The 14,228-nt window shown below is 50.3% G+C and overlaps 1 protein-coding gene across 2 annotated transcripts in view; it reads left to right on the top strand.

Annotated features, from left to right (window-relative positions):
- The window catches only part of GRIP2 (glutamate receptor interacting protein 2), a 64,511-nt gene that overhangs the window by 14,322 nt on the left and 35,961 nt on the right, over positions 1 to 14,228 (top strand). Inside the window, exon 1 of one of the 2 annotated variants that reach the window (XM_011950674.1) lies at positions 1,532 to 1,629. The exons of the other annotated variant lie outside the window; for it this stretch is intronic. Within the exon in view, the coding sequence (XP_011806064.1) occupies positions 1,590 to 1,629 (40 nt within the window). The 5' untranslated portion in view covers positions 1,532 to 1,589. Of the gene's footprint in view, positions 1 to 1,531; positions 1,630 to 14,228 lie in introns of those variants that run through there. 2 annotated transcript variants of the gene reach the window in all.

Below are 14,228 nucleotides of genomic sequence, written 5' to 3'. Positions count from 1 at the left end.
GCCTCTCTCTGACCACTGCCAGGGTACCGGTGGTCACATTGAGTGTGTGTACCCCCTTCCCTGCATGATTTGAATCATTCAGCAAATGTCCACTAAATTCAGGTCTTCCCTCTGCAACCTGACCCTCACTACCCCCACTGTGGCGGAGACCTTGGCATCACTGCTGGTCAAGGGAAACTTGTCTGGCACCTGGACCCTTCCCCTAGAAACAGATCTCAAGTTGCCCAAAGAGGAAGGCGTCATGGGAAGTGGGCGACAGGCTAGGGTCTTGAGTTTGCAGATACAAAGGCACAAGTAGCCCCGCCCCGGATTTAGAACCTGGATTATTCTAAAGGTGCCACTAGTGTTGGACTGGCAGGAGCCAGTGTGGGGTGGCCCAGGAATTGTGGCTAAATTCCATGCTGGATCACTGTTCTGGAGGGAGCCCACAAGAAGCCTCGGGTCCCTAACTACTGGGCAGCCCTCTCCCACTAGCTGCGGGACACATGGAAGAAATATGAGGCTCGTGTGTTCCCATGTGGCCAGGAACTCCATGGGAGCCAGGCCTTGTCTGTCTGGTTCTGTCTTGCCAAATGCACTGTGCAGTTGTACAGGTTGTTGACACCCACCATTCAGTGCCCTGTGTCACCATCACCCCACCCTTCTTGGTGCCTGACCCTCAGTTGGTGCCAGCATACACTGGTGGGATGGAGAGCAGGGGAAATTGGGTGCAGCCTGCCACCCCTTCTCACAGACAGGTAGAGGAGGAGCCTCAGGTGTCCATTAGGATCAGCCTGGTCAGTCCTGAACCAACGTGGAGGAATCCCAGGAGTGTGCAAGGCTAAGGCCCAGCTGAGTGTGGGAGGGGGCAGAGCCTGCCAGGTGTGGCCGGAGCCTGTGACCAGCTGGCCCTGCCTATCAAGCCCAGAGGCAGGCAGATCCTCCACCCAACCCTCTTGGTCTTCACAAAAAGCTGGGTGGCCACTCCATGTGGCAGGCTACTGGGTTCATCTTACCTAAGAGAAAACTGAGACCTAGGAGAGGTAGTTGGAACATTGGTGGGAGGGCCCTGGAGGGTCTCTGAGCTCAAGGGTTTCTAAGCTGAGAACTGCAGAGATGCCCTGGCATTGTTCATGCAAAGAGTCTGTGCTTCATCTAGCTTATGTCCGGGGGTTCTGTGCAAATTCCCTTGGAATCTGCTACGTAGAAAACAAGAAAAAAAGTTTGGAAAGCACTGTTCCCTGTCTCCAGATGAAAAAACTGATGCCTGGGGGGGCAGTCGTTTGCCAAAGTCCCAGGGCAAGCTAGGAGCAGGCTCTCTCTCTGCCTGAGAGCCCTGGAGGAAGCCCCAGGCATGCCACCTTCAAAGACGCCCTGTCCAGACCCAGGCTGCAGGGGTGGGGCGTGTTGGACCCTGTCCTGGAGCCAGCCTTGACAACAGCCACGTCCCCTTTAAGCAGAGAGCCGCCCGCTGCAGTGGGTGGACTCGGTGCCCAGCCAGTGGGAGCTGTGAGCTTCCCTCCCACAGCCCCTCCCTGGGGAGGGAAGGGAGGGCCGAGCAGCGTGGCTCCCGAGGGAGTTGGTGGGCAGCAGGGGAGACAATAGCGAACATGCTGTGTGGGCTCAGCCGGGAGACCCCTGGAGAGGCGGGTATGTAATGGGGGGTCTGTGGGCAGAGTGATGGGGCTGAACACATAGGTCCCTCTGGAGCTGCTGCCCAGAGAGAGGGGACTGGATGGCTGAGACCCGGGACTGCCACTCCCTGGAAACCCAGGGCTTGGGGAGGGTGGGGCAGGACACTTGCTAGGGCTGTCTGTCTGACTCTGGCCACTGTCCTGCAGCAGGATAGCTCAGCCTCCCCCAGGGCTGTCCAGCACAGGCAGGCAGAACAGGCGGGTCTCGAGGTTCCGAGGGCAGCGCTCAGCCCTGTAGGAGGAAGGCTGGTCCCATCCGGGTGTGAGCAAAGCCTTTTGCCCAATCTCAGGATCTGCACAGCTGCCTGGTGGGAGTGAGTGTCCGACCCAGAGGGGTGAGAGCCCAAGGCCCACAGGCAAGGTGGTGGTGAGGAGTTCCTGTGCCAGCACAGGTGGGCAGGAGGCTGGACCTCAGCAGAAGAAGAAACTCTGGCTTGGGGGTCTGGCTGGTGAGACCCTGGGACTCTGGGAATGTGTGGGATGGGGGATTACAGCTGCCACATTCCTGGGTGTGCTGAGGCTGGGACCCAGAGAGGGGCAGACACGATTTTTCCATCTGTCTCTCCAGCCTCAGCCTGGGCTCACCTTATTCCCCCAAAGAGGGAGCTTGCGGCCCGGACCAGAACGTACTGCATTCACTGCCCTGGGCTTGCCTCACTGGTTTCTTTCCACGTTCTCAACATATCTTTGCACAACAGCTCCGAGGGCAGGGACTGTGGTCCCAGTGGACAGAGGAGGAAACCAAGGCTCAGGGAGGGCAGTGGCCGAGCTGGGATTGACACCCAGATGACTTTTACAGCAGAGCCCCCAACCCTGCTTCTGAGGGCCCAGTGGACTTGGATTCCCACCTCGCTTCCCATGGCAAGGAGCAGAGCCAGGTCACCTCTGGACCTAGCCTTAGTGACCCAGAAAAAACAACACTAATAATCATAATAGCTGGCTGTTGTCAAGAGCTTCCTCTGGGCCAGGCTCTGTTCCAAGCTTTCTGTGCATTTTCTCATTTAATCCTCATAACCACACTGCCACTTGGGTACCATTATTCTCCCCATTTTCCAGTTGGGAAAACTGAGGCAGACAGATGCTAAGTGACTTGTTCAAGGTTATATAGCCAGAAGTGACAAAGCTGGGATTTGACCCGATGGGCCCACCCCTCCTTGACAACTGCACTGTAAACAGAGGCTCTGCCTTCTTGGCCTGGGCACATCTGTTCTCTCAACCCAAGTCCCAGGTGAGTGGGGTCACCTTGGTCTGCTGTGGTCAGGGCCACAAAGGCAGCAGTGCCCTGGAGACCTTACCTGGGGCACTGCCAGGGAGGTGCCCCCCTCCTCATGAGCCTATGATCTCCACCTTGGCTCAGGCTCAGCATCAACTACCTGGGCCTTTGCCTAGTCTCCTCCCTGGCCTCCTGGCCTCCACCCCTTTGCTGCCATGGGAGGAAGCTTGCCAAAACTCAAATTTGCTCAGCTCCTGAGCCTGGCATTCAAGGCCCTTCGTGATCTCTCTGACATTTTCTCTCTCTGATGACTTACTTGACCTTTACCCTCACCACTGTGGCCCCCATCCTAGGTCTCCTCCTCAGATCACAGAACCTCATGATCACACTTGCTTCAGTTTGCATCAGCACCAAGGCTCTTCTTTCAAAAAGTATAAAGATGGAGCTTCAGGCACAGTGGGATCCAGATGCTGAATTACCATCATTAGGACTCTGGGTCTCTTCGTAGCTTGCTCTGCTTCACTTTAGTGAGCTTCATTTCCAGGCAGACTATTTCCTTTCCTTGAGGGTTCCTGGCACCTTCAAACTTAAGGTCAACCAGCTCAGCCATCCCTAAGGAAAGAGAGCCTATTTCCAGTAGCTCCAGCAAATGCCCCAGAAACAACTCTCATTGGTCCAACTTGTATCACATGCCCACCTCTGACGGATCACTGAGCCTCTGATTGGCCAGGCCTGGTCATGTGGCCTCCCCTGGAGCTGGTGAAGGCAGCCAACAGGTGGCCACTCCATACACCTCCACATTTGGCAGAGAGGACTGCAGCCCTGAGAAGTCAGCCCACTGGCAGTGTGCCTCAGTGAGCACCAGGATTGGAGCTGGGCTCTGTGGACCAGGCAGCCCTGTGCCCTTTCTCTGCTCCTGATGGACTCTGGGTGGGTCCCTTCTCAGGCCCCACACCCTGGGCATGTCCAGTCTCACTCCAGGGAGTCTTGTTTTCCTGTCGCTAACCCCAGAGCTCTGGCAGGAAGGGATCGTGACCTAACTCAGTTGGCTAGGGCTGGGGCACACAGTAGGCCTGAACACAGATTTTGGCAGGAAGTCCCTCTCCATGTTCACGCTCCTGCCTCAAGGACAGGAGGCCTGCTCTGACTCCGCAGCCACAAAGACATGTTTGTTCCGGGCCTGCTAGGTCTGAGCAGGCGCTTGCTGCCATGCTGGGGGCAGGGAAGTCTCAGTGGGTGTGGGTGTGCATGTGTGAAGGTCCCCCTGCTGTGCCCTGGGCTGCCCAGTCCTCTGAGGGGTCCTCACCAGGCCTGTCCCTTGGCTCTGAGACTCCTCGGGCAGGCCTGGCCTCCTACTCCACAGCAGGGGCGGTGGCCATGGGGCAATCCTTCGCCTGAGTTTGCATCCTGACTCTGTCTCTTCCTAGTCTCTGACCTTGAGAAACTCATTCCACCTCTTTGATTCTCATTCTCCTAATCTGTAAATGGGAATTGAATTTAAAAAATATTTGCTGAGCACGTACTACATGCCAGACAATACTGTCTGTGCTGCATGCAGCAGTGAGCAGACAGACAGAAGCCCGGCCCCCTGGAGCTGACATCCAAGTAAAAATAGTCGTAGTTAGATGGTGTAGATTGCCCAGAGGAACATGAAGCAGGGAGGGAGCGGAGAGGAGGTGGAGGTACAGGGTGCATGTGTAAGTTCAAACAGCAGGATGGGGAAGGCCTCCCTGAGGAGGTGACATTTCTACAAGTTCCTGAAGGAGCTGAGAGGGGAGTTTTGTGGATGTCTGGGGAAGAGTTTTGTGGGCAGAGCGAACAGCCGGTGCAAAGGCCCTAGCGGGGTGTGAGTCTGGTGGGCCTCGGGTGGAAAGGACAGATGTGCCCAGGCCAGGAAGGCTTCACCTCCATTTATAGTGCAGTTGCCAAGGTGGGGTGAGTCCATAGGGTCAAATCTCAGCTTTGTCACTTCTGGCTGTGTAACCAGGAACAAGTCACTTGGCATCTCCATGCCTCAGTTTTCCCAGCTGTAAAATGGGGAGAATAACAGTGCCCAAATGGCAGTGTGGTTATGAGGATTAAGTGAGAAAATGCACAGTGTGCTGGAGTGGAGCCGGCCAGGGCGAGCATCAGGAGGTGAAGTCCCCTGTGTGGAGGATTGTGGGGGTGGTGGCCTCTCCAGGTGATGCCATGGGTCCTGCTAGCCCTGATGTACCCAGCCTGTGAGTGCCTGAACCCTAACTCAGGGGCTCTTGGGGTACTGGAGCCGTCGCCTTCCCAGTGCCCTGATGCTTCTCATTTGAGATCTATTGCCCTCCTGTTTGGAGGGAAAGAGCAGAGCTGAGGGTTCAGGACATGGTCTGTTGTGAGGTCAGGGAGCCCTGGGTTCCAGGTGCCTCTGTAGCTCACCAACTCAGTGGCTTCTCTGGGCCTCAGGCTCCCTGTCTGTAAACTGGGGACAATGGGTGAGCCCTCCGGTGGTTCTTAGGACAATTAACTGACTTAGCATCCATAAAGTGCTTAGAGCAGGCCTGGCCCAGGGAAGGGCCCAACACTGGGTGCTACTTATTAAAGTTCTGGGTTTTTTCCTTGCAATCCTTGGCAACAAATGAATGAGGCTTCAAATTTTTAAATCTGTTGATACATTTCTTTTTGTCTCCCTTAAAAACGTGCTTCTGCCGAGCTTATCTGATCTTTCTATGCTGCTCTCCCCATGGAAGCTGGGCTTCCTGGGAGGCTTGTCAGCTGTGGGGATTGGAACTGTCATTCAGAGGTCAGCCTGTAACTGGCTTTGAGGCATCTCCATCGAGCTCTTGGCCTGTTCCAGCCCTCAGAGGCCAGGGAGGAATGCCCAAAGGAGCTGGGGCTCTGCCTGGAGCTGAACAGCCCTAGGGCTGCAGGCATCACAGCACCTTCCAGGCCTGGAAGGGGATGTAGGCAGGATGGGGGAGTAGGCAGGAAGGCGCCCAGAGGGTAGGGCCAGACCCCTCAGGGAGCCAGAAGGGAAGCCAGATCCTGGCTCTGCCACTTAGAAGCTCTGTGCCCCTGAGCAGTTCCCTTGACCTCTCTGTGCCTCAGTAGGCTCTGGCTTCAAACCCTGGCCCTGCCCTTTATCATAGGATATCACTTAACCTCTCTGTGCCTCAGTTTCCTCATCTGTAAAATGAGAATCATGATTATACCATCTCAAAGGTAATGAGGATTAAATGAGATCATGCTTAGGAAGCACAGAAACCGGCACTTAATCACTAGGAGCTGTCATCATGATTGATCTAGGAAAACCTTTCAACAAGGTGAGGAAAGCAGGCAGGAAGGGAACTGCCATGTTTTATGGTTTCTGTGCACAGTTCCTCCCAGCAACCCATGGGTGGGCACCAGTACCCCCGTTTTGCAGAGGAGAAGTCTGAGGCTCTGAGAGAAGTGACTTGTCCCAGATCCGTTAGCCAGTTGGCAGCCAATTTAGAATCAGAGTCCCAAGTTGAACTGACTCCAAAGCCCATGCCTCCCTTCCCACCATATCAACAATCCCTTCCACAGTGGGGCGAGGCTGGACCATCAGTTGGTGGAGTGCTTAGCGCCCATGTCCTCTTCGGCACTCAGGGTCCCTGTGCGCTGGCGTGGTCCTGGCTGACAGCGCACTGTCCCTGCAGATCATGCCCTGTTTGCCCCAAGTGGAGCCTCTGGGCCTTTGTTTTCTCAGTGGTCCCTTTTCAGGTGCTGTGTCCTCCCTCCAGGAGGCTCACAGAACAGGGCAGCAGTCAAAGCCGGCTGACTTTATAGTCCCGCTCCCTCCCCCGCGCTTCTTTCCAGCCACCCCACTTAGGCAGGACCCTGGCGAAGGCAGCCTGGCAAGGAGTTGACTTCCTTTTTCCTTTGTCAAAGCTCAATAGTCCCCTGCGGCCCCAGAGAGAGGGAGATAATGAAGGCAAATTAGCCATGATTTCAAGAGAAATAAAATAAAAAAGAAGCCCACCCACCCACCCACCCTGGCTGCAGCGTGGGCCTGAGTACCAGGTGTACAGGTCTGAGCTCCAAGCACGTTTCTCCCTCTGTTCCTCCTCCCCTGACTTGCACACCCCACATTTGCTGGGACTGGCTGGCACCACTGCGGAAATGAATTTTCCTCCGAAGCGAGTTCCTACAGGACGATTGACTGAAGGCAAAAAGCTCATAATTGCCCATTGCTGGAAGGAGGAGACTGGGGAAAAAAAAACATGGATAAAAATATCTCTGTTTTTTATGCACGTTTCCAGCTGAAAATTGGTGGGAAAGATGTTTTTGAAAAGCCTTCATCTCTAAGCATATAATTACCAGGTCCTGGAACAAAAAAGAGAGAGTGGGAGAGAGCAAGCATGTTCTCTGAGGAGGGGGTCTAGGGTCTGAACCCCCAAGGGGTTTTCTATAAATAAAGAAATCAACTTCTGAAGCTCTGGCCAGCTGGAGTCAGCCATGGGAGAGACACCCCCATTTTACAGAGGGGGAAATGGAGACTCGAGTCATGCAGCCAATTGGTAATTCTAACCCTATGTTGATTCTTGGTTTGGATGCTGCCTCAGTTCCCCACCATCTGAGGATGTTCGTGAAAGGGAAGCCCTGTGTCCCCTCTGAACAGGCATCAGCAATCACTGCAGCATTCCTTCCGGGCACCTTTCTGACTATGCCAGGGGATCTTGGCTGCTCAGAAGCCTCTTATCTGGCAACTCACCTATCAAGAATGACTTCTTGACTTCCACAAGAGGCCACCAAGGGCACACCCTGAGATGCACATGCATTCCCTAGGGAAGTCTCTCGAGGCCTCACCTGCTGCCCACTGACTCTTTGCACACAGTAGTATGATTTGTTTTGCAGCACACAGTCAAGTCTCTGACAGCTGGGAAAAGAGATGGCTCACAGCCTGAACCCCAAACCAGCCAAAAATTGTAGCAGGAAGGGAGTTGCGGCCACTCAGTGTCGAGACCAGCAGACTCTTGCACCTCTGCTGTCCCTAAGGTGTCACTGTAATCCAGTTTGGCACCTGGTAGTGCACTGGAGCAAAATCTGAATATTGGGCTGAGGAAAGGGAAGAGAGGCAGTGTCAGAGACAAACTTGGAGGGCACCACAGAGACCCAGGGCATGGGTCCTCCCCTTCGCCAACCAACATTGGGCACCCTGTGCTTCAGCATCCAGCTTTTGGGGGTGCCATTGTTCCTCCATCTGAATTTCCGACTTGTTTTTACAATTAGAGCTCACAGCTCCACATCCACTCTGGGATTCCACTGCTCTGAATTTGGTGAACTTGGACTTTGGCTTCCTTATCCTTTCCTTAAGAGATAATCCTTCTCTCTCCCCCACTTTCCTCTTAGGATTCATAAACCTGGAGCTAGCAAGCTTATCTCTGGTCTTCCCAAGACAGCTGGAGAGAGAGAGGGATTTTCCAGGGACAGAATCTCATCTGCACAGGATAAGACATATTTTAATTCCAGAATTGCCCTCATGAAATACCGGAGACATTCACTGTCACACAGTTGATAGAACCCAGTCTTTTTGATTTTATTAGCTCAGAAACATCTTGTTGAATCTAAATGAAGTGCGTATTAGGAAACCGTAATGGGAGGCATTATACTTAATGGGGTGTTGCCTGAATTCGTGGCGGCTGATGTGAACTATAAGTGGAAGGGGGATGAGCGCAGCTGCTGAGGACCCAACCCCAGGGGACCTTGAAATGATTCCTGGCTTAACTGCTATTTGATTTGTTATTAGCTGCTGGCAAGCAAAGAGAGCCTAGCCCTGGTCTGGCGGAGCACGGTAGCTGGCGACTGGGACCTTTCTCAGTGGTTACAGCTGCAGGTGGGAACGCTCTCAGGCTTCCGTAGGCCCAAGTTGAGGAGCAACACTGACTCAGGCTGAGCCCCGCCCTCAACTCAGCAGGATCCGGTCCGGAACCAGACTGAGCCCCTCCCTCAACTCAGCAGGATCAGGCCAGGAACCAGGTTGAGCCGCGCGTCTGACTCGGGCTGAGCCCCGCCCTTGACTCAGGCTGAGCCTCGCCCTTAACTCAGGCTGAGCCCAGCCCTTAAATCCGGCTGAGCCCCGCCCTCAACTCAGCCTGAGCCCCGCCCTTAACTCAGGCTGAGCCTGCCCCAGACCCAGGTCGAGCCCCTACCCTAACTCAGGTTGAGCCCCGCCCCTGACCCAGGTTGAATCCCCTCCTGACTATAGAGCGATGGTTCTCAATTGGGGAGGATATGGTTCCCCTAGAGAACATTTGGCAATGTTTGGAGTCATTTTTGTTGGTCACAGATGCTCCTGGCCAGGGATGCTGCTCAGCTTCCTGCAATGCAGAAGAGAAGCCCCCACCGCAAGGAATCATCTGGCAAAAAAACACCCATAGTGCTGAGGCTGAGAAACCTCCCGTAGACTGAGCCCTGTTCCCGGTTCTGGCTGTGCCCCCACCCTGGCCCAGGCTGAGTCCTGACCTTGACTCAGGCCACTCATACCCTGACTGACCCAGCCAACCCTGGCTGAACCCTAATCAGACCCTCTCTTCATGAAAGAGACCTGGCTGCACCAGAGTAGGGGAAATGGCTCTGCCACCTGCGGAGACTGAACCTTCTCCCGTCTTTTCTCCCGCTGCCGCTGAGGATGGGAGGGGGCGTAGGCCGCTGGGTCAGGTCTCACTTTCCATGGGTGTGAGGTGGAGGAGGAGAGCGAAGTTCCCACAGCTGGCGAATGGCAGAGCTAGGATCTCTACTCAGGCCTGGCTGACCCCCGAGCCTCTTCTGCTAACACTAGGCTAAGCTGGAGCCGCAGAGGTTGGGGTGGCAGGAGAGCCCTTCTTCAAGGGCAGGCGGGGGCATGTGCGGGCTCAGGCGAGGCCTGAGGAAGGAGCAGAAGGTGCCTGGGAGGGCTGAAGCCCTGAGACAGCGCAGGGAGCCCACCAGCTTGATGGTGCGTCCCTTCTCTTTTTGGCACCTGCTCTTGCCCGTGTCAGCCCGGTACTGAGAAAGGAGACTTAGATGAGGAATGTGAAAAAAATAACCCGGTCGATGGGGCCTCGAGCACAGGGTAGAATACGCAAACAGGGCTGGGGTCTGGTTCCAGCTCTTGGTAGACGCTGCTTTGGCCAAAGACCTCCCTTTTCTGAGCCTGTTTCCTCATCTGTCAAATGGGTGTGATCGCAGCACCTACCTCCTCCCAAGACCACGGTGAGAACTGAATGAGGTGGAATGAGATAATGTGGTAGTGTGCGCAGGACATGGCTGCTGCAGGATCTGTGAGTTTCCTTCCCCTGTCTGTCAGCACATAGACGAGAAACCAGAACGTCCCATCAGGCTGAACCCCGCCCTTAACTCAGACAGAGCCCCGCAAAATGAGGTATGTGCAAAACGAGGGTTGCTACAGGGAGGCTGGGGCCCAGCAAGTGACCAGACAACCTTCCAGCTTCCAACTCCTTTGAAATGCTCAGGTGCAGTCACGGGAAAGTAAGGAAAACCTTGGGCATCAGAAATGAAGTGAATGAGACTATCAAGCAGATAAAGATGGTCTGTGTAATCAGCCCATCAACTTTGTAAGGAAACTCTGGCCGGTCCAATAGGGCAAATAAGAAAAATGAAAGGCATAAATTTTAGAAAGTAAGAAATGAAACTGTCATTTTCACAGATGATATGATTATGTATATAGAAAATCCAAAATAATGTATGGCTAAACTTAGAATTAATACATGAATTTAAAAGTTCAGAATATGTGCTCGCTTAGGCAGCACAGATACTAAAATTGGAATGATACAGAGAAGATTAGCATGGCCTCTATGCAAGAATGACACGTAGATTTGTGAAGTGTTACATATTTTTACAAAAAAATAGGATGAATGAGACCTAGTATGTGATAGCACACTAGGGTGATGATAGTCAATAATAATGTAATTGTACATTTAAAAATAACTAAAAGGGTTTAATTGGATTGTTTGTAACACAAAGGATAAATGCTTGAGGTGATGAATACCCCATTTACTTTGACATGATTATTATGCAGTGCATACCTGTATCAAAATATCTCATCTACCCCATAAATATATACACCTACTACATACCTACGAGAATTAAAAATACATTTTTTAAGCTCAGAATATAAAGCGAACTGTATATTTATATACCAGGAACAAATAATTAGAAAATGAAATTTGAAAAACAATCTACTTTCCGTAGCTTTAACACGCTTTAGATGCCTAGGAATACATTTAATGAAAGTGGTGTAAGACTTTTTCTCGTACAAGTACACAGTGTTCTTAGGAGTAATTAAAGACAAAAATGAATGGAGGAATATACTGTGATCATTGACTGGAAGATTCAATATTGTCTTCCAAAGAAAAAGACATCAATTCTCCACAAATGGGCCTATAAATTCAGTGCATTTCCACTTAAAAAATGAGGAGAAATGGAAAACGAGCAGGTGATGCTGGGGCTTCTCTACTGGGGTAGCAGCAGGAATGGGGGGGGATGTTTGTGCATCTGGTCTGGTAGCTGAAGGCTTGGGTTTTAATGGCTCAGAGCTACAGGAAAAGATACCTTGTACTTTCCCAAGTTGGTACTGAGACCCCAGCATAAAGCCAGGACCATTGAAGAGGTCTACCCTCAGTAGAAGAGGGGACTTGGAAAATATTCACCCATCTATCAGGGAGCTAAAACAAAAGCTTGTCTATCTCAACTCAGCCTCCAGTGGTCTCCTTTGAGGGTTTGTGATCTAAGGTGTGCCCCTTGTTTCTGGTGAACGTTAGAATTTTTAATACCACCATGGTTCTGGAATCTTTGAGCCAAGATTGGTATTTAGAATATCATGGGGGTATTGTAAATTCTAATGAGTGTTGTAAATACCCATAATCATTGGTATCAGGGTATTGATACCTTGGCAAGCCCCCAGGGGAAGGAATGGAAAATTCTCTCTGGATTCTGGAGCCCTACAACCAGGCTGAATAGAATTCCCACAGTTGAAGCCCCACTAAAGATGAGCTCACAATCCAACAATTACCAACCACACGAGGGAACAGTCTACTGTAAGGGAGAGTCATCAGACACCCAGGCAGAAGAAATGCCTCCCAAGGGTTTGAGATAATGGAAAAATACAATACTAGATGAATGTTCAAAAGATTTAAAATTATTAGAAACATAAGGAGCAACAGAAAAAGAACCAAATATAAAAACAGAACAAATATATAAGAAAGATCATCAAAGCTTTCAAGAGCCATAAATGTACTGTTGGAATTAAAATTTGGAATGAGTATTAGACTAATAATTATGGTATTACTTTGTAAGGTGGGATATAGTACTTTCGTTATATAAGAAATAAGTTCCTGTTTAGAAATGCGTATTGATATATTTAAAGGTGAAATTGCATTATGCCCCGGATTTGTTTTAAAATATTTCAGCATAGATAAAAATAAATGGACTAAATATGGCAAAGTGTTAATGATTGTTAAAACTACCCATTATGTAAATCCAATTCATTATACAAGTGTTTTTCAAACTTTAGTGTGACACAGTCACCCAGAAGGCTTTTCGAAGCACACGTTATTACATCTGACAGAGGATTTGTATCCAGAATACATGAAAACTCAGTAACAAGGAAACAAACAACCCAACTTAAAAATGGGCAAAAGCTTTGACACTTCCCCAAAGAAGACATAGATGAATGGCAAGTTAAAAAAAAGTGCCCAACCTCATTAGTCATTAGACAAATGCAAATTAAAATCACAGTAAGATACCTCTGCACATGTATTAGCATGACTAATTTTTTTTTTTTTTTTTTTTTTTTAACTGGGGAGACAGGGTTTTGCCGTGTTGCCCAGGCTGGTCTTGAATTCCTGGGCTCAAGTGATCCTCCCACCCTGGCCTCCCAAAGTTTTGGGGTTACAGGTATGAGCCAATGTGCCCAGCCTAAATTTTTTTGTTTAAACCCTAACTGATATTACCAAGTGCTGATGAGGATGTAGAGCAATTGAAACTCTTTTACATTATTGATCGGGCGCAAAATGGCACAGCCACTTTGAAACAGTTTGGCAGTTTCTTATAAATTTAACCATATTCTTGCCATACCACCTAGCGATGCCATTCCTGGATGAAACAGAAGCTTATGTTCAAACGAAAACCTGTATGCAAATGTTTATTAAGGCTTTATTCAAAATCACCAAAAACTGGAAACAACAGCAATGTCTTTCAACAGATCAATAACTAAACAACTGGTACATCCATTCGATGCAACCCAAGTTGTCCATAAAAAGACGCAAACTTCTGATACACACGACACTATGGCTGAATCTCAAATGATTATGCTCAATTTAAGAAACTAGACTCAAAAGCGTACATACTGAGTGATTCCACTTACATGACATTCTGGAGAAGACAAAATGATAGAGACTGAAAACAGATAAGTGCTTGTGGGAAACAAAGGATGGCTCAGGGACTGACTACAGTGGAACATCAAGGGAGAATTTCAGGGGCCAATAGAAATGTTCTAAAACTTGGTTGTGGTGGTGGTCAGGAGACATTTTCCAAAGTGCATCAACATGCTCACCACAAAGAGTAAATTTTACTGTATTTAAATTTTTATTTTTATTTATTTATTTATTTTTTTGAGATGAAATCTCACTCTGTCACCCAAATTGGAGTGATGTGGCACGGTCTCAGCTCACTGTAACCTCCGCCTCCCGGGTTCAAGTGATTTGCCTGCCTCAGCCTCCCAAGTAGCTGGGATTACAGGCGTCCGCCACCATGCCCCGCTAATTTTTGTAATTTCAGTAGAGATGGGGTTTTGCCATGTTGGCCAGGTTGGTCTCGAACTCCTGACCTCAGGTAATCCGCCCACTTCGACCTCCCAAAGTGCTGGGATTATGGATGTGAGCCATCGTCCCCCAGTCTAAATGTTAAAAAGTGGAGAAAAATATAAGTTAGACTAATATACTAATATACACAGTTACAGATTCCTGGAGCCCACCCCCAGAGTGTTTGCTTTTTCAGGTCCTAGTTGGGGCCAAGAATTTTCCTTTCTTACTTCCCTTTCCTTCCTCCTTCCCTCCCTCTTCCCTCCCTTCCCTCCCCTCCCCTTGCTTTCCTTCTTCCTTTCCTTTCCTTCTTCGTTTCCTTTCCTTCTTCCTTTCTTCCTTTCCTTTCCTTTTCTTTCCTTCTTCCTTTCATTTCTTTCCTTTCCTTTCCTTCTTCCTTTCCTTTCTTTCCTTTCCTTTCCTTTCCTTTCCTTTCCTTTCCTTTCCAGTAATTAGAAAATGACATTTGAAAAACAATCCAATTTCTTTAGCTTTAACACACTTTAAATGCCTAGAAAGGGCAATGCCTTGGAAAGGAAATGCCTTGCC

The sequence above is a fragment of the Colobus angolensis genome, unplaced genomic scaffold (genome assembly GCF_000951035.1).
Source record: "Colobus angolensis palliatus isolate OR3802 unplaced genomic scaffold, Cang.pa_1.0 Scaffold31, whole genome shotgun sequence".
Lineage (NCBI taxonomy): Eukaryota > Metazoa > Chordata > Mammalia > Primates > Cercopithecidae > Colobus > Colobus angolensis.
Note: the sequence above shows the minus strand (reverse complement) of the source record. Positions and strands in the feature narration are given on the sequence as shown.